The sequence below is a fragment of the Lontra canadensis genome, unplaced genomic scaffold (genome assembly GCF_010015895.1).
Source record: "Lontra canadensis isolate GAN:19392208 unplaced genomic scaffold, GSC_riverotter_1.0 scaffold30, whole genome shotgun sequence".
Taxonomy (NCBI): Eukaryota; Metazoa; Chordata; class Mammalia; order Carnivora; family Mustelidae; genus Lontra; species Lontra canadensis.
Window position 1 is genome coordinate 14,171,169 of NW_022631024.1, and position 27,213 is coordinate 14,198,381.

At 47.0% G+C, this 27,213-nt stretch overlaps 1 protein-coding gene across 2 annotated transcripts; it reads left to right on the forward strand.

Moving 5' to 3' along the window:
* Nucleotides 1-26,420, forward strand: GLE1 (GLE1 RNA export mediator). Of its 2 annotated transcripts, XM_032865996.1 has the most exons (16): nucleotides 1-172; nucleotides 3,404-3,625; nucleotides 4,616-4,726; nucleotides 9,394-9,542; nucleotides 9,774-9,834; nucleotides 10,062-10,322; nucleotides 15,295-15,526; nucleotides 16,715-16,827; nucleotides 16,988-17,057; nucleotides 19,571-19,713; nucleotides 19,813-20,003; nucleotides 21,809-21,938; nucleotides 22,922-23,026; nucleotides 24,408-24,490; nucleotides 25,382-25,445; nucleotides 26,284-26,420. In XM_032865996.1, exons 1-16 carry the CDS (start codon nucleotides 74-76, stop codon nucleotides 26,350-26,352), a joined length of 2,103 nt encoding a protein of 700 aa, XP_032721887.1. In that variant the 5' UTR covers nucleotides 1-73; the 3' UTR covers nucleotides 26,353-26,420. The 2 variants fall into 2 exon arrangements, with proteins under 2 accessions (XP_032721887.1, XP_032721888.1); XM_032865997.1 differs by lacking the exons at nucleotides 1-172; nucleotides 3,404-3,625; nucleotides 4,616-4,726 and adding an exon at nucleotides 7,722-7,785.
* Nucleotides 26,421-27,213: the final 793 nt, after the last annotated feature.

A 27,213-nucleotide genomic window follows, 5' to 3' on the forward strand; every position in this document is an offset into this window, starting at 1 on the left:
CGTTTCCGGGCGGCTGATTCGAGGACTTGTTTTGTCACAAGTGGAGACTGTGGAAAACTCCCTTAGGTGGGCCATGCCGTCCGAGGGTCGCTGCTGGGAGACTCTGCAGGCGCTGCGCAGTTCTGAGAAAGGTCGACTCTGCTACCACCGCGACTGGCTGCTGCGGGGCGAGGTGAGCGGGGGCCCCGGAGTGGGCGGTGTCCTTTCCGGCTCCTGGCCGCGGGACCCTGCAGTTCCCTACCCCTTGGCAAGTCCTGCACTGGGAACACGTGCGTTTTTCTGGCAACCCGCATTTGTTTCTGGACTCCCGTGTGTGCATCTTCGTGTCCTCGAGTGTCTGCCTTCTCCTGTGTATACTGTCTTTTCAGGGAACTTCTCTTATTCCAAAGGTGCTCTTCTCTCGAAAGGCTTCGTTGCCACCCCCAGACTTAGACCCCTCCGCTGTGCTGTGAAGGCAGCCCTCTCGGGGTCAGTTATGTACTGCACGTCTCTTGTGCTAGGAGATCCAGATCGAGCGGAGAACGACTGAAAAGACCAAAATTCTAGATGACATTGGGCAGACGGAAAGTTTAATGGGGGCGTGGCCCCTATACCTAGAATTTGCAAACCCAAACCCTAGACTGTAGGGCTGCGGACAAGGTTAAGGCATAGCTCCTGTACCCGAGTTGCTGATAATTAGTTACAGATAGGATATTACCTGCCTCTTTACATTTACATGTGGGACAATTCTGAAGCATTTCCCTGTCTTTTAATATCACTGGCAGTTTTAGGGAATACATAACTTGCATTCCGTCGGATGAATCCCACCGTGGGTCTGTCTGGTGTAGAGTCACGCTGTGCATTTTTGGCAGGAATACCGTAGAAATGATGCTTGTTCTCAGTCATATCAGGAAGCACACATATGATGCCATGCATCCTAAGGCTGGGAATCCTAACCTTGATCACCCGGTCACTTGGTTACCTGCCAGATAACTGCACTTAAAATGCCTCATTTTTTCCTTTTGTAACTGATTAGTATCTTTTGAGGAGATAATCCAAGATTACACTAGTATCCTTTTCCTAGTCAAACCTCCATCGTTGGCATTCGTTATTTCTGTCTGAATCAGTTAACCCTGTGAGGTAACCAAATGACGTTTCTTTGATACCCACCGTTCCTTCTACACTTGCTAGTTGGCATTCTACCATTAAGAGGAGCTTGCTTTTCTCACGTTTAATGATTTATTTGTATCATCATGTACTCTTGGGTTCCTGTTTTATTCCATGAGTTGTAATCCATTGCTTGTAAGCTTGTGTGTGTGTGTGTGTGTGTGTACACGCGTGTGTGTACACGCGCCCGTGTATTTTCATTGTGTGGGAAATGTGTCCTCAGGATAAACTCTGAGACTTGAGATTGCTGGGTCAAAAGGTAAAGGTAGGTGTCCCCCTCTCCCCATTACGGATGCATCAGATTGCCTTCCAGTCAACTAAAGGTCGTGTCTTTTTGCCTGCAGCCTTGTCAACAGAATTTATTATTATACCTTTAATTTCTGATTATCTAACGGGTAAGAATGAGATCTCAGGATCGTGTTCAAGTGCCTTTTGTAATTCAGATTGAACATTTTTTTCATATATTCAAGAGTCAATTTTAATCTTTTTTTTTTTTTTAAGATTTTATTTCTCAGAAGGAGAGAGAGAGCGTGCACGCGCACACACACAGACGGGGAACTGGCAGGCAGAGAGTGCAGCAGGCTCCCCTTGCTCAGAGGCCTGATGTGGACTCATGCCAGGACCATGGGATCATGGCCTGTGCCAAAGGCAGACGCTTAACTGACTGAGCTACCCAGGCGTCCCATTGGGAGCCAATTTTATGTCTTTTTTTGTGAATTGATTTATGTCTTCTCATTTTTCTAGTGGAGTTCTTCACCCCAGATTTTACAAGTTCTTTATATGTTAGGGATAATAGTAGCCCTTTATCTATGATACATATTGGACATACTTTTTTTCTAGTTTGTTAGTTGACATTTTTTATGTTTATGGTGGGTTTTTTATGTGTGGTTTTATTGTTTTTACACTTGAAACTTTGGCCCTGGAATATATTTTGGTGTAAGGAATGAGGAAAAGGGTGTTGTCTCAACATTATTTCTATTACGTCTTGGAAATGAGTCCCATTACTTTATAAAGTGTGCATATAGCCTGTTTGCTTCTGTGTCTGGATCATTTCCATGGATTGAATATCTTTTTATTGCACATGGGATGTGTGCCTGTGGTCTAGTCAGTATCTCTCAGCTGCAGCATTATTGACACTTTGGGCTGAGCCAAATAATTCTTTGGTGTGAGGGGCTGCCGCTGCTGTCTTACGTTGTGGGATGTGTAAGGGCATCCCTGGCCTCCACTGACTAGACGCCAATAACACACTCCCAGTGGTGACAACAAAAAATGTCTCCAGACAGATACTGGAGGGTGAAACTGATCCTGCTGGAGAACCGCTGATCTAGGGAAAATAATAACTTACAATTTTTGAGTAGTTATTATGGGCCAGGTAGTCTTTTAAGCCATTTATTATTCATTTAATCCTCTCCAAATCTCCTGAGGTGGATCCTTTATCGTTCGGTTTTAGAAGCGATGAAGCCTAGGCGCAGAGGGGTTAGGTAACTTGCTCATGGTCACACAGGTGAGTGAAATGCAGGGATGGAACTCAGGCTAAGAAAGGCTGGTTCCACACTCAGTGCTCGGAATCGCTGTTGTAGCCTTTTCCCATATTTCCTGGTCATATTTTCGTGACATTGAGTCAAGTTCTCAGCCAGAATTGCTGTGTATTTTAACTGCGGTGAAATAGTACAAGCTTCTCTGGTTTGAAGCGCTGTGTGGCAGTTCCACAGAGATAGTAGGTAACTCGTAGAGTTGAGTCAGTTGTCGCACACATATTACAGGGCGGCTAGAACTTGTTTTATAGGCTTTCTATTATAAATCCCATTTGTTTTAAGGCATTGGCCTTTAGGTCAGTATCCACTTGTCCATGCCTATTGTTTTAAAATATTTTATTTATTTATTTTTGCAAGATAGAGAAAGCCGTGTGGGAGGCAAGGAGCAGAGGGAGAAGCAGACTCCCCGCTGAGCAGGGAGCCCCATGCAGAACTCCATCCCAGGACCCTGGGATCATGACCTGAGCCAGAGGCAGATGCTTCACTGACTGAGCCATTTCAGGCAGAAAGAGAGAGAAAGAGAGAGAGAAGCAAGCAAACTACTTTCTCTTCATCTCTGATTGTTAATACAATTAGAATGGGTCTTTGGTATGTGTGTGTGTGTCTTTACTCAGGCCTTCATAGATTACCAGTAAGGCAGGTAGTGGGAAATAAGGACAAAATTATTTCCGATTGCTTGAATCAGTTGACATGCAAGCTGGGCTTCACCCTCTTCTCTGTAGGATGTCTTGGAAGAATGTATGTCTCTTCCCAAGCTGTCTTCCTACTCCGGCTGGGTGGTAGACCATGTCTTACCTCACGCACAAGAGAACCCACTTTCTTCTGAGACCTCAGCATCCTCTAGATCCGCCTCTGCCCTCGACCAACCTTCATGTGTTCCCGGATCACCTGTCAGAACCCCTGCCTGCTCACCGTCCTCCTCAGCAACTCCAGATGGACCCGAGGTAAGGTTTGTGTTCAGTGGGAGACCGCAGGCAGTGATGGCCAAAAAGTTGAAGTTTAAGGGGTCCCGCTTGGCTCGTGTGGTGGCGGAGTGTGCGACTCTTGTTCTCAGGGCTGTGAGTTTGAGCTCCACGTTGAGTGTGTTGATTATGGGATGTGGGTTGGGATTGCCCCATCCAAACCACCTCAGCACAAATGGACACTATCAGAAGAAAGGGGAAAAATTAAGCAAAAACAAACAAACAAACAAAAAAACTGTCCAAAGCAACAAGCCATTCATTGGTTTGTATATTGTTATATAAATATAATTTATATTATTATTTCCTTCACTGAGAAAAAGAAAAACAATTAGAACAAGATCAACATCATGAAAAGCAACTGGTTCGTTCCTTTTTTTTTTTTTTTTTTTAAGATTTTATTTATTTAAAATGAAACAAGATGGGATCGGGAGGGAGACAAACCATAAGAGACTCTTAATCTCAAAACAAACTGAGGGTTGCCGGGGGACGGGGAGGGAGGGGGGCGTGGGGTTATGGACATTGGGGAAGGTGTGTGCTATGGTGAGTGCTGTGAAGTATGTAAAACTGGCGATTCACAGACGTGTACCTCTGGGGCTAATAATGCATTATATGTTAATAACAAATTAAAAAATTAATTAAAAAAAGATTTTATTTATTTATTTGATAGCACGAGAGATCGAGGGAAGGAGGGAACACAAGCAGAGGGAGTGGGAAAGGGAGAAGCAGGCTTCCCCCCCGAGCAGGGAGCCTGATGTGGGCCTTGATCCCAGGACGCTGGGATCATGACCTGAGCTGAAGACAGATGCTTAATGACTGAGCCACCCAGGCTCCCCAAGCACACTGGTTCTAACCTAAATTGTTTTATTGTTCTTACTTATAAGTTGGGATGTGGTTTTCATCTAGAAGGGATAACACCAAGTTTACCATCTAGAATGCATAATTTTTCCGTTTTTTTTTTTTTTGTCTATATAGGGCAAACATGAGTCCCGGCATACAGAACCTATGGTACTTCAGTCCTCCCGGGGGATCCAGGTGGAAGGCTGCATCCGAATGTATGAGCTCGTACACAGGATGAGAGGGACAGTAAGTGACCCACGAGGTCCGGCAGGCTTGACCTGAGGGAGCCATATGTCAGCGCAGTTCTGCAGGCATCATGGATGTCTACCTCGTGCTAATTGTCCTGTCGCCAGTGCTGGTAGCTCCTGATTCATTTGGGAGATAGTGTAATGTAGCAGTCACAAGGGAGCTCTCTGAAGGGAGGTCTGGGTTCAAATCCTAGCTCTTCTAGGATTTACATATGACTTCAAGAAAATTACTTAGACTTTCCTGGCTTCCATTTACTTCTTCAGAATTTGAAGATGATCTTGGGCTATCAGATAAGGGTATACTGAGAAGATGGATCTTAACAGCCTCCTAAGGAAAGAATAACAGTACTTTAATAATTTATTTGACTTTATTATGTTTTCATACTTTGCCAATAAAAATTAGAAAGATTTTAATTCTCAAGTCTTTTGAGAAAACAACATTAAGGCAACAGAAATTGGAACACCTAATTCATAAATTTAACAACAAACCAATATAATTGCGTTACATAAAGTAACCCATTTATTATAGGCTAGCAGTGTTTCTTTTATATAATTTTATTTTTTATTTTTTAAGATTTTATTTATTTGACAGACAGAGATCCCAAGTAGGCAGAGAGGCAGGCAGAGAAGGGTGGGAAGCAGGCTCCCTGTTGAGCAGAGAGCCTGATGTGGGGCTCGATCCCAGGACCCTGGGATCATGACCTGCTGAAGGCAGAGGCTTTAACCCGCTGAGCCACCCAGGCACCTCTATTTTTATTTTTTTCAAAGATTTATTTATTTATTTGAGAGAGAAAGAGATCACAAGTAGGCAGAGAGGCAGGCAGAGAGAGAGAGAGGAGGAAGCAGGCTCCCTGCCAAGCAGAGAGCCTGATGCGGGACTCGATCCCAGGACCCTGAGATCATGACCTGAGCCGAAGGCAGAGGCTTAACCCACTGACCCACCCAGACGCCAGCTAGCAGTGTTTCAAATGCTGTAGGTCCAGGCCCCACTGGCTGCTGTGTTCATGCAGGAACCACAGTGCCAGCTCCCCACAGCTCGTCCTTTCATCTTGCTTTTGCCACAGAAGGAGCACGTGTACTTGGCGTGTGCTGGTTTATTTCAATCTTCTTCGCCATTTTCCTGAGGGAGGCCCCATAATTGCTCCTGTATTTACAGAGGACTCCAACCCTCTGGGTGCCTTTGCCATGTCACGACCAACTAGATCTGAGCCCAAAGAACTGACTTTATTATTATTATTATTATTATTTAAGATTTTATTTATTTATTTGACAGAGATCACAAGTAGGCAGAGAGGCAGGCAGAGAGAGAGAGATAGGGGGAAGCAGGCTCCCCGCTGAGCAGAGAGCCCGATGCGGGGCTTGATCCCAGGTCCCTGAGGTCATGACCTGAGCCGGAGGCAGAGGCTTTAACCCACTGAGCCACCCAGACACCCCTATTTTTTTTTTTTAAGATTTTATTTATTTATTTGACAGACAGAGATCACAAGTAGACAGAGAGGCAGGCAGAGAGAGAGAGAGGGAAGCAGGCTCCCTGCTGAGCAGAGAGCCCGATGCGGGACTCGATCCCAGGACCCTGAGATCATGACCTGAGCCGAAGGCAGCGGCTTAACCCACTGAGCCACCCAGGCGCCCCCCCCTATTTTTTTAATTTAGAAAAGCAATGCATGATTTTGTAAACATTCCACAGATGACATGAGTTTATAAAGTGCAAGTCTTCTAGCATCAGCCCTCTATGCATTCATTCATTCATTCACTGAATCAACCAATAGTTGTCAAGCTGTCCTGTGCTTGCTGAGCACTTAGATGCTATTGTCTAGAGAAAATACTGAGCAAAGCAGACACGAATCCAGGCCCTCATGGGGCATCACATTGGTAAGGAGAGATAGGAGTAAACGAGAGAAATAAGTACAAAGTAGGTGGTAGCAATGTGCACAGTGAGGAGTGGGTAGATCCTGGATAGGTGGGGCCCTTTCAGCTGAACACTTACGTCCTTCTTCTCTGGGAAAGTTTTTCCCCTTTGATTGTTTTGTATTCCTCTCCATTTCCTTGTTTCTTTCTGGGAACTTTTATTAGTCAGAGATGGGCTCTCCTAGATTAATTCCCTATTTCTCCTATTCTGTCTCTCATTTTCCTTTTGTCTTTCTCTGTTTTCCAGAAGATTTCTTTATTTTATCCCTCCATTGTGGTTTGAAAAGACATTTATATATATATTTTTTTTAATGATGAGATTTTCTTATTCTCCACTTGTTCTTTTTTCAGAGCACTTTATTCTCATATCATATTAGAGTCCTTTTTTCAGATTTAATTGTGTTCCTTAAAATAGCTGTTTTTTCTAGATTCGTTATTTTCCAGTAGTTCACCTTGATCTCCTAGAGTACAGAGTTTCCTCTAAGAGCTGAGAACCTTCCTTTGCCAGGGGTTGGACCAAGGCTCCAGGTGCATAGTCAGGAGCAAGATTATCATGCTTTCGGGCTTCCTGAGCGTCCGAATTCCTAGAGCACTGTTCCGGAACACCAGCCTCCATGCTAGACGGTCTAGTTATCTCCAGACAGGTTTTTCATTTTCTTACAGGGAAGAACTCTGCATGTTTTTGGGGTGGGGGTATGTGTGATCGTGTAATAAATCACCCCCAGACTTGCAGCTTGCCACCACCACTGGCATTTCATCACTGTCTTTCACATTTCTGGAGGTCAACCCGCTCCACTGGGTAGTCCTCACTTAGAGGCCATGCAGTTGCGGCGGCTGGGGCCAGAGTTCTTTGAGCGGCTTCCTCCGCCACCGGGGTAGCAGTTGAAGTGAGCTGTTGGCTGGAATGTCTGTCCTTTCCCCACGGCAGGGCTTCCTCATAGCATGGCGGTCAGGTTCTGAGAGCAAGCATCCTAAGAAACACCGGCCGAGTCGCGTGGCCTTTTATAACCTGGTCTTGGAAGTTGTGTGACATTCTTTCTCTTTCCCGTGCTCTCTTGCTCAGGGCAGTCTTGAAGCTCTGCTCAGGTTGAAGTGGAGGAGATGGGAGGGTGTCCGAGAATGTGCAGACTCTTTTCAAATTATTACACAGTACGCAACAGTAAAAACAAATCAAGCACAAAATGGGCCAACGTAGAGGTACTTTGCTGAGGAAACAGGCAAAGAAACACATGAGAAAGTTATTTAAAAAAAAAAAAAAAATCGTTACAGCACACGTGCCTGGCTGTTGGTTGTTCCGATCTCATGATCTCGGGGCGGGGGTAAGGGCTGACTATTTTGTCCACAAACACTCAGCTGTTTCTGCTTTCAGTCCCATGAACCGCACCTGATTTCAGTCCTGGCATTTCCCTGTCTGGAGCCTCTTCGAGGTTCTGCTAGATTGGCTCTCTCCCTGAGGGGCGTAGCCCGCTTGTGTGTGCGCGCGTGCAAGTGCATGGGTGCGTGTGTGTCCTCGCGTTTTCTCAGCCCTGCTCTGTTGGGCCACATTCCTCCACAGAAACTTTCTATCTTCCAGAAGCATGTTGAAAGTTTTTCCCTGCTGACGAGCCCATGTGCTCTCTGTTGTTGAGTCTTTTTTTCCTTCCCAATTCTCTGTTTACACCGAGGCTCAGAGGAGAGGTTATGTATGCTTGTGGTCACTTTGCATTCTTGCACTGGAAGCTTTAAGATAGGATAACATAGTGTCTCCACAATACATTTTGCTGTATCTTTATCCCAGTACGTAGAGCAGCTCATGCTATTTGAAGGCTGCCGGGTGTTCTTTGTCCCACCCACTGTCATAGGTTTAGTCAATCCCTGGTTAATTTAAAGATTTTTTTTTTAAGATTTTATTTATTTATTTGACAGGGACAGAGAGATCACAAGTAGTCAGAGAGGCAGGCAGAGAGAGAGGAGGAAGCAGGCCCCCTGCTGAGCAGAGAGCCCGATGCGGGGCCCAATCCCAGGACCCTGAGATCATGAGCTGAGCTGAAGGCAGAGGATTTAACCCACTGAGCCACCCAGGCGCCCCTCCCTGGTTAATTTAAATTGTTTTAAATTTATTGCCGTCATCCGCAGGGCCGCTGTAAGCGTCTTATACATATATCTTTGCACATGCTTGCAAATATTTCCTCAGGATAAATTCCTAAAATTAAACTAGTGTCAAAGGATTTATACACTTTAACTTTTGATAGTTAAAATGTCAAGGTCACCCTTAAAATCCATGTGAGAGTACTCTCACGAGTGGTGAGTGGGATACCTGATGCCCTTAGGAATAGAGTAAGGGGACTTTCCTACGTGGAGGTGGGGGAGGAGGTGGAGGCAGAGACAATAAGGTAAGGAAAGGAGTGAGGTAGGAATGGGCACAGCATGTTTATGGACTCCGATGAGGATTTCTGCCGGTCACTCTGGAACCCTCATCAGCTGGCCCAGGTTGGAGGCATAGGTGCGCAGGGCTGTTTGACCCTGTGTTGGTAGATACCTGTTCATTCTCGGCGGATACGGGAGTGACAGAAACCAAATGGGGCAAATTGGAGGAGCTTTCCAAAACAGCTGAGTGTAAACATCCACCCAGAGGGGAGACGCAACTCGAGTGTAGCTTCTGAGAAGTAAGCAGCTGGATCCGTGCTCTTGAGTGTCTCTGGAGCCAAGGACCGGCGGGAGGGTAGTCCCCGTGGGTGAGCGAGCAAGCGGCGGAGAGCGGGTGCTGATCCTTTGCAGGAGGGCCTGCGGCAGTGGCAAGAGGAGCAGGAGAGGAAGGTTCGAGCCCTCTCCGAGATGGCATGTGAGCAGCTGAAGCGCTTTGACGAGCGGAAGGAGCTACAGCATCATAAGGAGCTCCGGGACTTCCGGGAAGTGATGGAGAAGAGGTAAGCGGGGCCGTCCGCGTGCTCAGCAGTACCCCTTTCCCAGCACAAAACCCAAAGGGAGAGAGTTGGGCTGCTTCTGAGGTCTGAAATGTTCAAACAAAAGAGCCAGAGAAGCTTCTAACTTCGAACGATGACCAGTGCATCACGAAGAGAAGAAAGGCTTTCAGGAGAGGGGAGATAAGATGTTTTCGGGAAGCACGCCTGAGTGCCCCTCTTCCCTTTCTTGAGCAGCTCCAGAGAGGCCCTGGGCCACCAAGAGAAGCTGAAAGCTGAGCATCGTCACAGAGCGAAGGTCAGAGCTTGGGAGAATCCATCTGGGTGTTTCCGGGTCTGGCTCTAACCTGCCCAGAGTCGGGTTTTAGCCAACCTGCGTGGAGGACCTGGCCCAGATGGCGCCTCCACGGGGCTCACCTTGGGCCGTCCTCTTCCAATTCTGGGCCCAGTAAGGCTCGGGGGGATGTAGAAAGAGAAGGCCCAGGCGTGCCCCAGAGACAGGTAACCGGACCGCCCTTTCTGTAGATTCTCAACCTGAAGCTGCGGGAGGCCGAGCAGCAGCGGCTGAAGCAGGCGGAGCAGGAGCGGCTGCGCAAGGAAGAAGGCCAGGCCCGCCTGCGGAGCCTCTACGCCCTGCAGGAGGAGGTGCTGCACCTCAACCAGCAGCTGGACGCCTCCGAGGCCCAGCCGCACGGGGACCCGCTGAACCTCGACCCGGCTGCCCTCCGGACCCGAGGCAACCAGCTGTGCGGCCTTGTCTCGGGGATCATTCGGGCCACGTCTGAGGTGAGGCACGTGGAAGAGGGACCTAGAAGACAGAATTCTGGTTCGCATTTCATCTCGCTTCCCCGAGAAGGACTCTGTGTGGGGGCAGTTATCCCCATCCCAAATTGGACTCCCGTACATACCAGGTGTCCTGACTTCGGGTAAACAATTCATTGTTTATTCTGATCACAAAATAGCGGTGTTTGTTCTGTAACTTTTTTTTTTTTTTTAGCTGATGTTACTTTTTTCATTCTGTAACATTTTGTTGAACACCTGCAAAGCTGTGGTAAAAGTTAAAACCTCACAGGAATGTGCATTGCCTTTTTCAGTTAACATTGTATTTTGAACGTATAATTACGATAACCATTAACAATATTTTGATGTTTTTAATTAAAGCAGTGTTAAAAACTGCAAGTATTGCCGTGACATGTAGAAGTTGTCAGAATTGGACATTTCCCACGTTTAAGCATGCCAAATGATTCGAAAAAAAGTGCCTACTGTTGAACATTTTGGTTTTTGTATTTATACTATCATGCATAGCACTGTAGTGCTATCATTTTTTTTATTTTTAAACTTTTTTTTAAAGATTTTATTTATTTATTTGACAGAGATCACAAGTAGGCAGAGAGGCAGGGAGAGAGAGAGGCGGAAGCAGGCTCCTCGCTGAGCAGAGAGCCCGATGCTGGACTCAGTGTAGGACCCTGGGATCATGACCTGAGCTGAAGGCAGAGGCTTTAACCCACTGAGCCACCCAGGTGCCCCTGTAGTGATAACATTTTATATATGTCTTGTATTTCTTTGAGAAAAATTCCTAGAAACAGAATTACTTGATCGGTCAGAGATTTTTTTTTTTTTTAAGATTTTATTTATTTGTTAGAGAGAGAGCGTGGGAGCACAGGCAGACAGAGTGGCAGGCAGAGGCAGAGGGAGAAGCATGCTCCCCGCCGAGCAAGGAGCCAGATGTGGGACTCGATCCCAGGACCCCGGGATCACGACCCGAGCCGAAGGCAGCTGTTTAACCAGCTGAGCCACCCAGGTGTCCCTGGTCAGAGAATTTTAAGGTTCTTGATTCTTACCCAAAACTTGTACCAATTCATATATATATTTTTAAGATTCTGTTTATTTATTTGACAGACAGCAAGAGAGGAACACAAGCAGGGGGAGTGCGAGTGGGGGAACCAGGCTTCCCACTGAGCAGGTCTCGATCCCAGGACCCTGAACCACCCAGGCGCCCCACTTTTTTTTTTTTTTAAGTAGGCTCCATGCCCAGCGTGGCGCTTGAACTCATGACCCTGAGATCAAAAGTCATCTGCTCTGTTGACTCTACTGAGCCAGCCAGAGTCTCCCCCTGCAATTCACATTTTTATGAATTGTATGTTTTTTTTTTTTAATTCAAGATTTTATATATTTTGACCCAGAGAGATCACAAGTAGGCAGAGAGAGGGGAAGTCAAGCAGAGAGTCTGATATGGGGCTCGATCCCAGGGCCCTGAGATCATGACTTGAGCTGAAGGCAGAAGCTTAACCCACTGAGCGACCCAGGCACCCCATGAATTGTATGTTCTTGCCCTTAGTTCATATTTCTACCCAAGTTTTTGTTTTAAAAATCCAGCTGATTTTTTGTGTTCTACATATTAAGAACTTTATGCATTTATCATATTTGAGGCAGAAGTTTATTTTTATAGTTTATCATTCCCTTTGAATTAGCTTTATAGCTTTTGTTTACCTTTCCTTCTGTAAAATTTCAAGCCTACAAGTCTTTTTCTAGCCTTCAAGCTTAGAACCGCGGTATGAACCCTTATGCAACCATTCCCCAGCTTGAGCAAGACTCAACACATGGCAGTCTTGTTTCATCTCTCCTTCCAGCTGCATGCCCTCTCCCAAATAGCTTTACGATGATTCTCAGACCTAATTACTTTATCTGGGAAAATACTTTGTGTGTATCTCTAAAAGATAAAATTCTTTGCTCACATAACCAGAATCTAATATCACATCTGAAAAAACCGATAACTTTTATGACCAACTATCTAATCAGTGTTCAAATTTTTCCACTTGTGTAAAATTTTTTCCTAAGATCTTATTTATTTATTTGAAAGAGAGAGAGAAAGAGCGTGCACGTGCTCCAGCAGGGGGAGGCGCAGAGGGATAAGCAGCCTCCCCACTGAGCACGGAGCCCTTTGATCAGACCTGAGCTGAAGTCAGATGCTTAACCAACAGTCACCCAGGCACTCCTGTCTCAGATTTTTTTAATAGTTGGTTGGAACATTACCATCTACACAAGGTTCAGCCTTTTGGTTTTTGTCTCTTAATTAAGTCTTTTAATCTCAATACTCCATCTCCTTTATTTCTTTTTCCTTGCCATTTAATTATCAAAGAATCTGGATCATTGGTTCTATAAAATTTCCTACATTCTGGAAAACTCCAGAATGCAATTGCTAACCCTAACCCCGTGGTATATTGTATTAGGTTTCTTTATTGTCTATATTTTCTGTGAACTGGCAACTTGAGGACAGTGCCATCCGACAGAACTTTCTGTGGTGATGAAAATGTTCCATATTTATGTTCTGTGACATAGTAGCCATTAGCTATATGTAGCTGCTGAGGACTTAAAATATGGCTACTGTGCCTGAAGAACTGAATTTAAATTTTAAAAAATTTTAAATTAGGGGTACCTGGCAGGGAGTGCCTAGGTGCCTCGGTCATTAAGCATCTACCTTCAGCTCAGGTCATGATCCCAGAGTCCTGGGATCGAGCCCTGCATTGGGCTCCCCGCTCAGTGGGGAGCCTGCTTCTCCCACTCCCTCTCCCCACTGGCTTGTGTTCCTATTCTCGTTGTCTCTCTCTCTGTCAAATAAATAAATGCAATCTTAAAAAGGGGGGGATACTTGGCCGGCTCAGTCTATAGAGCACGTGACTCTTGCTCTCAGGGTCATGAGTGCAAGCCCTGTGTTGGGTGCAGAGATCACTTAAAAATAAAATATTTAAAAAAAAAGAAAGTGAATACAGGGGGCACCTGGCTGACTCGGTCATAAAAGCATGCTACTCTTGATCTGGGTAGGTGGGTGGCTCAGTTGGTTAAGCGTCTACCTTCGGCTCAGGTCATGATCTTAGAGGGCTGGGATCGAGCCCACATCAGGCTCCATGCTCACCCGGGGAGTCTGCTTTTCCCCTCTCCCTTTGCCCTTCCCCCTACTTGTGAGCCATCTCTCTCTCTCTCTCTCAAATAAATCTTTTTTTTTTTTTTTTAAGTTATCATTTCAGGGGCGCCTGGGTGGCTCAGTGGGTTAAAGCCTCTGCCTTCGGCTCAGGTCATGATCCCAGGGTCCTGGGATTGAGCCCTGCACAGGGCTCCCTACTCAGAGAGGAGCCTGCTTCTCCCTCTGCCCCTCCCTTCTTGTGCTTTCTCTCTCTTACACTCAATCTCAATAAAGATGTAAAAATCTTTATTAAAAAAAAAAAAAAAAAGAGGGATGGCTGGGTGGCCCAGTAGGTTGTCTGTCTTCAATTCAGGTCATGATCCCAGGGTCCTGGGATGGAGCCCTGCATCAGGCTCCCTGCTCGGCGGGAAGCCTGCTTTTCCCTCTCCTGTTCCCCCCTACTTATGCTCGCTCTCTCTCTCTCTGTCAAATAAAATAAAAAATAAAGATTAAATGTGTACCATTCTTTCATCTAACTCCATAATCTTTGTCAAAGAGACAGAAATAAATCATGTTCAGTGAAAAAATCTAGGTGAATGTTTGAATTATGTTAAGGTGTGGAGGCATAGCAATGAAAACAAGTCATAATGGGAAGGATCAATAGATAAGAGGACACAAAACTGAAAGACATATCATAACTTAGGAAACATTTGTAACATTTATAGCAGACCAAAATTTAATGTCCTTGTTCAGAGAGAGCTCTTAAGATCTATGGGAGAAAAGGTAAATAAATCACTCTCTGTCTACTTCCATTCCACTAACAGAAAGATGAGCAAAGGACAGGATAAGTAGCTGTAAAAGGAGAAATATAATTGGTGAATTTGAAACTGTTTTTTTTTTTGTTTTGTTTAAGATTTTATCTATTCATTTGACAGCACACAAGCAGGGGGAGCAACAAGCAGAGGGAGAGGGCTTCCTCCCTCCGCCAAGCAGAGAGCCAGATATGGGACTCCATCCCAGGACCCTCAGATCACAACCCGAGCCGAAGGCAGATGCTCAACTGACTAAGCCATCTAGGTGCCCCCTGAAATTAAGTGTAAAAATCACCATTAATATATGGAATGCAAATTAAAACACAGTATCGGGGTACCTGGGTGGATTAAGCCTTTGCCTTCGGCTTAGGTCATGATCTGGGTTAAGCCTCTGCCTTGGGCTCAGGTCTTGATCTCAGGGTCCTGGGATCGAGCCCCGCATCAGGCTCTCTGTTCAGCAGGGAGCCTGCTTCCCCTTCTCTCTGCCTGCCTCTCTGCCTACTTGTGATCTCTGTCAAATAAATAGAAATTTTTAAAAAAACAAAACAGTATCTTTTTAAAAAAAAAAAAGATTTGATTTATTTATTCGAGAGAGAGAATGAAAGAGAGAGAGCGTGAGACGGGGAAGGATCAGAGGGGGAAACAGACTGCCTGCTGAGCGGGGAGCCTGATGCGGGACTCGATCCTGGGACACCAGGATCATGACCTGAGCTGAAGGCAGTTGCTTAACCAACTGAGCCCCCCAGGGGTCCCAAAACACATTATCATTTTTATCTAGGCTACTGTCACGAACTTGTAGAAAGTTATCCCAGCCAATGTTGGTGAGAGCATGGAAGAATCTGTACTCGGGTGTGTCTGTGGTTGTGACGGTAAATTGGTTACCTTTAGGAGAACAGGAGACAGTAAGCATCAACATGTTGAACGCAGGCACTCCACTGGTGCAGCAGTTCCAACTTAGAAATTGTTGACTTGTGTGTGAGCTGTGGTTCGGCTTCACAGGTGCCTAGAGAAGGGACACTAAGCTCTCCCTCTGTCCCCCTGACAGAACGGCTTTCCCACAGCAGAGGACCAGGCTGTGGCAGAGAGAGCCCTGCAGGAAATGCGGGACCTCCTGACAAGCTTGCAGCAGGAGATCGCCAGGGCCTGTGAGAACAAGAGGAAGCAGGATGAGGAGGCAGCCCGAGAAAAGCGGCAGGAGTCAAAGATGCAGCAGGGCCCGGAGGTCCCCAGAGAGGCCCCAGCTCCCAGCCAGGGCCCAGGAGGGAAACAGAATGAAGGTGGGTGCTGCCATGGCTACCGTCCTTTCATCCAGAACGTGAAAGGAAACAAGCATGTGTTTCAATATGGTGTTAAGCTTCAGGACGATATACCAGAACTTTTATATAAGGTAAAATTTACTACTGAGTTTTTACTAAATTTACATGCAGTCTGGTTGATGTGTCACCAGACGCTTGCCATGGGGACTTGAAATTATGTATCATTCTGGTAGATGTATTATCCCAGGTTTTGCTGCTCTGAGATTTTTGGGTTTGGGTTTTTTTGGTTTTTGGGTTTTTTTTAAGATTTTATTTATTTGAGAGAGAGTATAAGCAGTGGGAGCTGCAGGCAGAGGCAAAGGCAGAGGGAGAAGCAGACTCCCCGCTGAGCAGGGGGCCTGATGCGCAACTTGATCCCAGGACCCTGGAATCATGACCTGAGCCGAAGGCAAACGCTTTACTGACTGAGCCACCCAGGCATCTCAACTGTTCTGAGTCTTTAAAATAATGTAACAATCACTTTTCGGCCTTCTAAGTGTAAAATAAATATGTACACAATAGATGCTCATTTAATACATAGGAGAGGATCAGTATAGCATAACAGTTGAAGGCTGGCTTTGGAGCCAGATCCATGGGAATGTAGTTTTTCTACTTCCTGGCGATGTGACCTTGGCAAATTAACCTTTCTACACCTGCTTCCTTATCGAGAAAACAAAGATAATAATGGTATCTACTTCGTAGGGTTATTATGACAATGAAAACAATTAATATCTCTATCAGCTGATGAGACAGTGTCTGGCTCATATTGAGTGTTTGCTGAAGGGGCGCTGGGCTGGCTCAGCAGAAGAGCGTGCGGCTCTTGATCTCCGGGTCATGGGCTTGAGCCCTACACCAGAGGTAGAGATTGCTTAAATAAATATATATATATATTTTTTAAAGTGTTTAGTGGGAGCACCTGGGTGGCTCAGTCATTAAGTATCTGCCTTCAGCGCCGGTCGTGATCCCAGGGTCCTGGGATCGAACCCAGTATCGGGCTCCCTACCTCCATGGGAAGCCTGCTTCTCCCCTCCAACTCCCCCTGCTCGTGTTCCCTGTCTCGAGTGTCTCTCTGTGTCAAATAAATAAATGAAATCTTTATTAAACAAATAAATAAACAAACAAACAGTATTCAGTGAATGCTAGCTGTTACAGAAGCCTCTCTTTTCTCAGACCTCCAGGTAAAGGTACAGGACAGTACAATGCAGTGGTACCAGCAGCTGCAGGATGCTTCTAGTCAGTGCGTGTTGGCCTTTGAGGAACTGACCAACAGCAAAGACAGTCAGGTAGGGAGGGCTGTAGATCGGGAACCCTCGGGGCCTGGTAGTTCTGTAAACAGCCTCGTGTCCCAAAGGAATGTCGCTAACGTGTCACATTCCATAATCCTCCTGGCATCTAATCAGCCCTTCCAAACACTGCCTGCCTCTCCCCATTCTCTCCCGGCAGGTCAAAAAGATAAAGATGGACCTCCAGAAGGCTGCCACCATCCCAGTGAGCCAAATCTCCGCCATTGCAGGTTGGTCGGAGGAGTTGAGAACGTGGCCCTGCGCTTCACTTTTTTCTGTTTTTTAAGACTCCAGATCTCCTCCTCTGTAAGGCTCCTGTGGGCAAAGTCTGTTCAGACAGGTGACATTGGATCGGGCATGTATGAGTTAGGTCTTACTCTCCTTTGTTTCTTTTTCAGCATGTAGAAGGTACTTGTTACACGTTGGTTGACTAGCTTTTTTTTTTTTTAAGATTTTATTTATCTACTTGACAGAGACCACAAGTAGGCAGACAGGCAGGCAGAGAGCGAGAGAGAGAGGAGGAAGCAGGCTCTCCGCTGAGCAGAGAGCCCGATGCGGGGCTTGATCCCAGGACCCTGGGATCATGACCTGAGCCGAAGGCAGAGGCTTTAACCCACTGAGCCACCCAGGCGCCCCGGTCGACTAGCTTTTTATAAATAAGCTGCACTGTTAACAGTAAATTCTTTAGGAAGGCTCTTACGTGATAGTGAAAATCCCTGCTGAAGATATCGCTCCAGGAACCTAGGATATGACTCGCCTTCTTTGCTTTTGTCCTGTAATATTAGCTTGTCCAAGCTCGAAACCTGCCTTCATACTTTAGAAAGTCTTCCTATTCTCTCCGGAGACTGAGCTTTAGAGAGTGAGAACTAGACAGGGGAAAGACCCTTCTTTCTTTCGTTCAGAAACAGTGGTTCGTTTCTCTCGAGCTCTAGATGCGGAAGCCTGCAGCTTACAAGCCGTGTGGCCCAGTGGCTGGCAAGCATGAACAGTGGAAAAGCTGCTCTGACTTAGCCTGGGTCCCAGTTCCCCTGACTCACTCGTTGCCTAGAATGTGTCGACAAGTTGCAGTTCTTGCCCATGGGAGGGGCTACGACAGAACTTACAGGAGGGGCTCCTATGACAGAACTTACGTATCACTCTGCTGCCTGAAAGTTCTCTCCAGATCAGGGCAAGGTACAAATAAATAAACATGAATCACTTTCAAGACTTTAAAATGCCATTTCCTTTGCTCACAGCATCAATGAGGGCAAGATTGACGTGACAGCCAGGCCACCCACTGACTCCCCTCCTCAGGCTCCCCAGTCCTGTTTCATTCTTCACTTCTGAGCAGGTCCGAGTTTTGCTGGTCTGCATTTACTGCACATTTCCTACGTTCCCTTCATCTGCACCATCATGGTTAAGTCCTTGAAGAGCCAGAGGCAGACATGCTCTGGAGTGAGGGCCCAGTACGTGCTGAGGACGGAGAAGGAGATGGTCTGATTCCTGCCTCTCGAAAGGCAGACATCCATGAGTGGTTAGATTTGGAGCCGAATTTAAATGTCTCCAGTGCTGGTGTGGCATATGGGACGTGGGAGGCCGTGCCATGCAGAGGGTTGGGAGCTGACTTTCCTAACTGGAGCAGCACAGAGAAGGGGGCTGATGGGAAATTTTGGTCCTTTGAAACCATCAGGAAAGTAGTACAGAAGTGTGACTTAGCAGGAGTGGGAGCTGCTATTTTGGTATCTCAGTAAGGTTTGAGTAATGAAGACCAATTTAGATCTGCTTAGGCCCCAAAAAAGGCATTTATTCTAAAGCTACAGGGATGTTTCTCAGAACCTGCTGGCAGGAATGGGGCTAGGTCTCAGCAGCTAGAAACCTTAGGAACCTTTTTTCTCATCTTCCCTCTGCACATCTCTGATCTTATGAGGTAGACCACTGTTCTTCAGACCACTTGGCAGGTGCAGGGGTCTGGCGTTCGTGAGCATGTGTGTAGCCGGGCCAGCCACTTCCAGGAGGTGACTCAGTCACTAGCTGATGGGTTCAGCTGGTCACTCCTCGTCAAACCGTAGCCAGTGTGGGGCTGGGGCGCACAGCCACCACGAGCCCACCTCAGTGTGTCTGAGGATGGAGGGAGGCCGGTCCCGGGGAAGGGGGAGTCATTGAGAGCTGGGAAGGTCCTTTAGAAAGGTTTTCCCAGGGCGCCTGGGTGGCTCGGTGGGTTAAGCCGCTGCCTTCAGCTCAGGTCATGATCTCAGGGTCCTGGGATCGAGTCCCGCATCGGGCTCTCTGCTCAGCAGGGAGCCTGCTTCCCTCTCTCTCTCTCTGCCTGCCTCTCTGTCTACTTGTGATCTCTGTCTGTCAAATAAATAAATAAAATCTTAAAAAAAAAAAAAAAAAAAAGAAAGGTTTTCCCAGAGACCAAATGACTCCTCTAGGGATGTCGGCCACAGCCCATGGGATCTGTAGCCATTGCACACCTGTTTCCACACCATTTCCCGCTCTGTTCGGTGTGTCAGTTTCAGAAGGCGTTCATTCCCGAACGAGGAGCTCCTTTGAAATGGTACCACGTTTCATGCACTTGTACATCGCAGGCAGCACATATTTTATTTGCGTGTCATATATTTTTCTGCAAAAGTATTTTTGCTTCAGGTTCTGACCTTGTGGGGGGCTGCACGGCTGGATTTTCATGGAGGCCTTCTTAACGCAATGATGAGAAGCAGAGTGGTCTGCAGTAGAGTTTTTTAACCAACTTTGTCATACCCAGGCTCAAAGCTGAAGGAGATCTTCGACAAGATCCACAGCCTGCTCTCTGGAAAACCCGTTCAGTGTGGCGGGCGCTCTGTGTCCGTCACCCTGAACCCACAGGGCCTGGACTTCGTGCAGTACAAGCTGGCGGAGAAATTCGTGGTGAGAAACCTTGTTGCCAGAAGTCTGGGGAGAAGCTGGTGCGCAGCCTTTAAGCTTCTCTCCCTAGTAACTAAAGCGGTCCTATCTCTGCTCCCACAGAAACAAGGAGAGGAAGAGGTGGCCTCTCACCACGAGGCAGCATTCCCCATCGCGGTCGTGGCGTCCGGAATCTGGGAGCTCCACCCCAGAGTGGGCGACCTCATTCTCGCTCACCTCCACAGGAAGTGCCCCTACTCTGTTCCCTTCTACCCGGCTTTCAAGGAGGGAATGGCGTTGGAAGACTATCAGAGGTGAGGTGGTTTTTCTCCTCACTCTCCTCAGGGTGAATGAAATGCAAATAAAACTGGGGTTTGAAAGTACCTGGGTGGCACAGTTGATTAAGCATCTGACTCTTGGTTTCAGCTCTGGTCACGAGCTCAGGGTCGTGGGAGGCGGGGCACCAAGTCTGCTTGAGATTCTCTCTCATCCTCTGCCCTTCCCCTTGCTCATTTGTGCACTCTGTTTCTCTCTCTCTAAAATATAAATGAGGAGCGCCCGGGTGGCTCAGTGGGTTAAGCCTCTGCCTTCAGCTCAGGTCATGATCTCAGGGTCCTGGGATCGAGCCCCCGTATCGGGGTCTCTGCTCGGCGGGGAGCCTGCTTTCCCCTTTCTCTGCCTGCTTGTGATCTCTCTTTCTGTCAAATAAATAAGTAATTTAAAAAAATATCCTAAGAGAAATCCTAAGAGAAAATCCTAAGAGAAAAAAAATGATCCTAAGAGAAAATAATAAAATAATCCTAAAATAAAATAATAAATAATAAAATAATCCTAAGAGAAAAAAAATGAACTGGGGTTTATTCTCCTTCATTTCACAGCTCCTTATACATACCTGGAATGTTCTTTCAGAGAATCCAGTGTCTTTCATACCGACTGGCTGCTTTGGGATTTTGTGGATTCAGGTGCAATAATTAGTATAAAGAACACTGAGTCCAGGATCCAGGGGCTTTAGAATTGTGCCCTGCTTCATCATTTAATGGTTTGCAAAATGTACAATCACTTAAGCTCTGTGAGCATCATTTTCCTTATTTGCAAACGAGTAATATCCATCAGTCCTGTGACTTTGGGGCACCTGGCTGGCTCCGTTGGTAGAGCGTGTGACTCCGGATCTTGGGGTTGTGAGCCCAAGCCCCATGTCGGTGCAGAGATTGCTTAAAAATTGTTTTAAAAAAATCCTGTGAGTTTGCCTTGTGGGACTTATGTAATACATAGATATGATTGCCCATATGCATGCTTTGTAAACAAAGTATTCTGCAGAGATAATGATATGTAGTAAAAATAATGATACGTAGTAAGAATAATGCTAAAAAGGGGCTCCTGGCTGGCTCAGTCTGTAGAGCATATAACTCTTGATCTTGGGCTTGTGAGTCTGAGCCCTCTGTTGGGCCTAGAGCTTACTTTAAAAAAAGAAAAAATAGAGGCGTGTGGTTGGCTCAGTTGTAGATTATGTAGCTATTCAATCAAGAGATGGAGAACTCATCTGGGCACGAAGCCTACTTTAAAAGACTAATATTGGGCGGCACCTGGGTGGCTCAGTGGGTTAAAGCCTCTGCCTTCAGCGCAGGTCATGATTCCAGGGTCCTGGGATCAAGCCCCAAATCGGGCTCTCTGCTCGGCAGGAAGCCTGCTTCCTCCTCTCTCTCTCTGCCTGCCTCTCTGCCTGCTTGTGATCTCTCTCTCAAATAAATAAATAAAACCTTAAAAAGAAAAAAAAGACTAATATTGGGGCCCCTGGGTGGCTCAGTCAATTAAGCATCTTCCTTCCACTTGGGTCATGATCCTGGGGTCCTGGGATTGGGCCCCGTGTTGGGCTCTCTGCTCAGCTGGGAGTCTAATGTCTCCCTCCCGCTGCCTCTCCCCTTGCTTGTGCTCTCTTGCTCTATCTCTCAAATAAATGAAATGTTTAAAAAGAATAAAATAAAAAAATAAAAGACTACTACTGCTAATAATAATAATGCTAAATGGTACAGTACTAGATTGTTCCTTTTAGCCCTAAAAAGCCAGTGATTTGTCACCCTCGCCTTGGCCTTATCACGTTGAATCTTTTCTTCCCACGCAGGATGCTCGGCTACCAAGTGAAGGACTCCAAAGTGGAACAGCAGGACAATTTTCTGAAGCGCATGTCTGGGATGATCCGACTCTACGCCGCTATCATCCAGCTCCGGTGGCCGTACGGGAGCCGGCAGGAGGTAGTGGAGACGGCCTGCTCTCCCAGTGAGACGTCAGACCTTATTTGTGTATCTTGTCCCCCGGGCCTGTTGCCCTTCTTGCTGCGGGGGCGGCCTCATTACATGAGAACTTCGTGTGTATCGCGGCCCCCTTGGTGTGCTTTAGAGAAGTTGATGTTGAGGGTTAGGAAACTTGGACCAGCAAAGCTATTTGTTCAAAAACTGACTTAGTTGAGCCTTTAAGGAACTGGGTTTGTAAGAGCGTCCGTCTGTGGTAAGCCAGTCATTAAGTTTAGAAGATTCTATGAGAAGAGGAGTGCTCTAAATGATGCAGTATCAGGTGTTGTTGTTGTTGTTATTTAAGTAAGTTCTACGCCCAGCATGGGGCTTGATCTCATGACCCTGAGATCCAGAGTCACGTACTCTATCGACTGAGCCGGCCAGGTGCCCCAGTTCAGTGTCATTTTAGACCTGGTTGGTGCCTCATGTCACAGATGAGCAGATGGGGTCTCAGCGAACTTTAGGGACACACGCTGCCAGTGACAAAGCCACAGCTGGAGTGCAAGGCTTTGACCTGCTAGCCCAGTGCTTTACTCCAAGGATACAGATTAGAGACATGGAGAAGTGAAGTACTTGGGGACCTAAAGAGAAGGGATCATAAGTGGATCGAATCCAAGTTTTTACCGTGTACCTGCTGAGTCCCCTTCTATGCTAAAGGTACCGAGAATAATAAGTAAAATGTCTGTACATAACTGTTGGGATCCCTGAAACCAGAGCTGCCACATGGGGATTAGGGGTTCCTGTAACGAATGGGTGGGTTCCACGGTGTCGGCACATTTGAAAACAGAATTTGTTCATCTTGTGTTGTTTCTGCCCTGTGGCATGTGCTTGATTTCGATGATCTGGGGGTCCATGTCACTTAGTAATGTCTGGAAGATAACCTTGGGGGTTTAGATCCCTGGATACAATGAGATCAAATCATGACCAAGTGTCTTCCCTCCCAGATTCATCCTCATGGTTTAAATCATGGCTGGCGCTGGTTGGCACAAATCTTAAATATGGAACCCCTGTCAGATGTGACAGCCACCCTCCTCTTCGACTTCTTGGAGGTACGTAATGCAGTTACCACACGAGAGAGACAGTGTTGAAGCAGCCTTTGGTCACTACGAGACCTGCATTGGTAAACAGTCCGAAACAAGCTGATGGTCAGCAGCATTAGGACCCAGTGTCACTGTCACACATTTTCCCCAAGTGCTAAAGACAAACCTAGCTTTCGGGTTTTCTTCCCCTTGTGCTTCCTTTTTTTTTTTTTTTTAAGATTTTATTTATTTATTTGATAGAGATCACAAGTAGTCAGGCAGGCAGAGAGAGAGGAAGGAAAGCAGGGTCCCTGCCTAGCAGAGAGCCCGGTGCGGGGCTCGATCCCAGGACCCCAGGATCATGACCTGAGCTGAAGGCAGACGCTTTAACCCACTGAGCCACCCAGACGCCCTTCCCCTTGTGCTTTCTTTCTCTGTGTGCTTGTCTTCTTATTATAAAGAAGAAAATATCTGTACATCCCAGCATAAGCAAAAAGGGACATTTGTTTCTGGGATAGAGAGTTGACTCCCAGAACCAAGGGTAGAATGTACAGTCAACTGTCATGTGGGCCTGGAACCAGGAACTAGAATGTTACCAGGTACCAAGAGTCTCCCTGGGGCTAGTGTCCTTCCTGTGCTCTCCCTGCAGGCTGCCTCAGTCTTGCTGCACAAGCCAGCTTTCTCTAGTTCTCTGTGCACGGTGGAGACGATGGCCATCCTGGGCTATAGTCCTCTGCTTCAGTGTGGCCACCCAGTGTAGTGCAACTGTCATCCCCTGTTTGTGATCTCTCATTCCTGGGAAAACAAGTCTGATTAGCTAGGTTGGGTCAGGAATCTCCCTCATCCAGAAGGTTCTTTACAGTCCTGTCTGCCCATGAGGGGCCACGACTGTAGGATGAGGGTAAGGGTTTCTGTGGAAAGGAGACATTTCTTAAAGGTTAAAGACTTGGAGCACTTTCCGTAGCAGATCTGGGCTGTCGAGCCAAGAATGCCAAATGTTTCCATTCACCTTAGAGTTCCTGAAGTCACACGACATGAGCAGAGATCATGAGTAAATTTGAGAACATGGTAATGTTCTGTATGTTCTGCTTACTACTGCTGGGAGGAGTGCCATGCCTTCAGAAAGCTTTCCATTCAGTAGACTCAAAGAATAAGTAAGTTGGATTCACATTTTCCAGTTTGCTAAAATACCTGGCTTCTTGGCTGTCTGGTGTAACGGAGGTGTTATCGTATACAGAGAAATGCTTCAGAACAAGGTTAAATCTTTCCATTTATTCCCTTGCAGAGCTAGCTAAGTGGCACTGAAATTCTTGGTAGGAGTAAAAGGCAAAGGGTTGGTGTGCTGTATGGGATTCTCGCGTGAGCGTGAGTTTGCATTCTCTGCTCTGACGGCACCTGTCTTTCCCTGTAGGTGTGTGGGAATGCCCTCATGAAGCAGTACCAGGTACAGTTCTGGAAGATGATACTTCTCATCAAAGAAGACTACTTCCCCAGGTATGTGGTGCATTGAGTAGACAGCGTGGGATTCAGTGGGTAAAACACGTGGTGTCAGAGGCCCCTGCGCACTGTGACATGCTGGGTTTGACTCTGGAAAACACCTGTAGTTCGTGTGACATCGTCTCTTCTCCTTCTCCTCTTTGATATTTGAATAAATGCTTTCGAACTGTAATGAGAGTCTTTAAAATTTTTTTTTCTTTGAGATTTTATTTATTTGACACAGAGAGACAGTGAGAGAGGGAACACAAGCAGGGGGAGTGGGAGAGGGAGAAGCAGGCTTCCCGCTGAGCAGGGAGGCCCATGTGGGGCTTGATCCCAGGAGCCTGGGACCATGACCGGAGCTGAAGGCAGATGCTCAACAACTAAGCCACCCAGGTGCCCGAGTCTTTTAAATATGGTTGGCTAAATGAAAAGATGAATTAAGATCCGGGATTCAGATACCTGGTGTTTCTTTTACTCTGGTTTTTTCCGAACTTCCCAGCTAATCTGGGACGGTGATTACATGCAGGCATGAATTAACCCAGAGAATCCAACTTCCTTAATAAATCAGTTTCTGCAGCTGTTTGCTTGACGCCGTCATGGCATTCACCTTTAGGTGCCCTTCTCATTCCTCTCAGCACCCTGGCATTTCAGCTGTGGAGAGGCCTTGGCAGTACCCATCCCGCCTGATTGCAAAGACCTTGGAATGTCCTCTCTTCTCCTTTATCCCTTGGTTTGAAAAGAAGCCTGAGACCCTTTGGGAGAATGACAGCATCCTTAGTCCAGAAGCCGTCTCTCCGAGTCATTCGATCTACCCCTCCCTCTAGATCAGCAGTGTCCCAAACTCCTCTCCCAGAAGGGAGTGGGAATCACAGCTGTGATCCGTGTATCTTCTTCCTCTCACTGTAGGATTGAAGCCATCACAAGCTCAGGACAGATGGGTTCCTTCATACGCCTCAAGCAGTTCTTAGAGGTAAGATGGCCTTAGACCAACACATTCCGAGCTTCTGTTGCCCTCTCATGGACCTCTAGGCTCTCGGATTGCAGTCTTCCTCTTGATTATTTTATTTTATTTTATTTTAGTCATCTCTACACCGTACATGGGGCTCAGACTCAGCCCCGAGATCAGGAGTCACCTGCTCTTGTGACTGAACTAGCTAGTCGCCCCCTCCTTGGTGTTTTTGAACTCTGCTTTTTGGTCCGTGATTCCCCCTTCACCTTAAGGGGCGGCATTTCATCATCTTCTCATGTGCCGCTGTCCATGCTGCCTGAGGGGAAGCTGCCTTAGGGATGAATCAAATTTTCCAAGTGAGTCTGGCATCACTAATACATTTCTTGCCTGCTGCCTAAGGCTCCTTCCTCAGTCTCCGTTCGGGGGAACTGGGAAATTTGCTCCCTCTTCTCCGTGAGAACAAGCCACACTTTTGGCCGGTCTCCTTCCGTTTCCTCCCGTTTGCTGGAAACCAGAGGCTCAGTGTGACCAACAGACTGGAAGCCTGTGGTAGGTCTGCCGGGACGGCCCCCTGACTTTCACTTTCCCGTAGCCTGAGTGGGCAGAAGGCAGGTGAGAAGGATGAGGCAGGGCTGCGGGGGACGGGGCGGCGCAGCGGAACTGGCAGCCTGGCCTTGGTCCCCTGCTGCGGTTCACACGGAGGCAGAAGGCTCCTGCCTGGCGTTGGTCTCACTCCTTCCACTGCTGACCACTGTTCGGACGACTTAAGCTTGCTCTCCCTCAAAGCTTCTTCCAAATGCTCGATGTCGGGAGTAGCGTACCCAGAAAATCACTGTTTTCTCCATCTTTCCCCGACCAGAAATGTTTGCAGCGCAAGGAGATTCCTGTCCCCAAGGGCTTTCTGACTTCCTCCTTCTGGCGTTCCTGACGGCCCTCTGTCGCCTGCTCACCATCACCGTTTTGTTTGAGAGGGACAATAATAAAGCAACTGAAAACAGCTGTATTTGGGAGAAGTCATGTCAGATTTAGAAATCCACCGATATATTTGTACCTGGTGCTTCGGAGAGGAGACTTTTCAGGGTTCCCTAAATCTCGGGGGTCTCTTCAAAGGCTGAAGGCTCTTTAAGGGGTCCCCATGGTAGAGTAAATGGCATTCGCATTTCTCGTTTCTGAAGTGTGGGGAGGAGCAGTTTAGTACTTGGTCTCATCGTTCATCCCCTTTGTGTCTGGTGTCTTTCAGGAAGGACGTAGTCCCTTCACCATTTCCCTCTGAGCAGAAATGAGCCCGCCCCTTCCACTGCACCCTCCCCTGCCCCCAAGTCCTGCTGTTCCCGCTCAGAGTATGGTTAATGGTCGAGGCCCACATTCTCGCAGGCAGCTCCTGGTGTGGTGGTTGTGCCTTTCTCAGCTTATGAAGTCGTTATAAATTCAGAGGAAATGCCTGTAGACGAAGATTAAGTCCCAAATTGTATCAAATAGTTAGCATCTGGGACTAAGACCATTGATACATGTTATGTTGAAAAGAACACACTGTTGGTCCTTTTAATTTGGAGTTTGGGCCCTGGATGGCTAGGGATGCATGAATCAAGGACAGTGTCGGGGGGTTGGCGGTGGTGGTGGTGTTTGTTTTTGAATTTGGATGAAGACAGGCCGAGATGGGCTTGCAACATTACACCTGAGCGCAGCATCTACGAGCAATGACTCGGGGGTTAAATAAAATAAAGGTGTTTGAGAGAACTTGGGAACTGCTTTAGAATTGTTGACATGTCCTGTGTAAAGAGCAATAATA

Coding starts and splice junctions, on each gene's coding strand:
- GLE1 (XM_032865996.1), top strand. CDS start 74: ATGCCGTCCGAGGGTCGCTGCTGGGAGACTCTGCAGGCGCTGCGCAGT. Junction 17,058..19,570: donor CCAAATCTCCGCCATTGCAG/GTTGGTCGGAGG, acceptor TGTCATACCCAG/GCTCAAAGCTGAAGGAGATC. Junction 25,446..26,283: donor GCCTCAAGCAGTTCTTAGAG/GTAAGATGGCCT, acceptor TTCCCCGACCAG/AAATGTTTGCAGCGCAAGGA.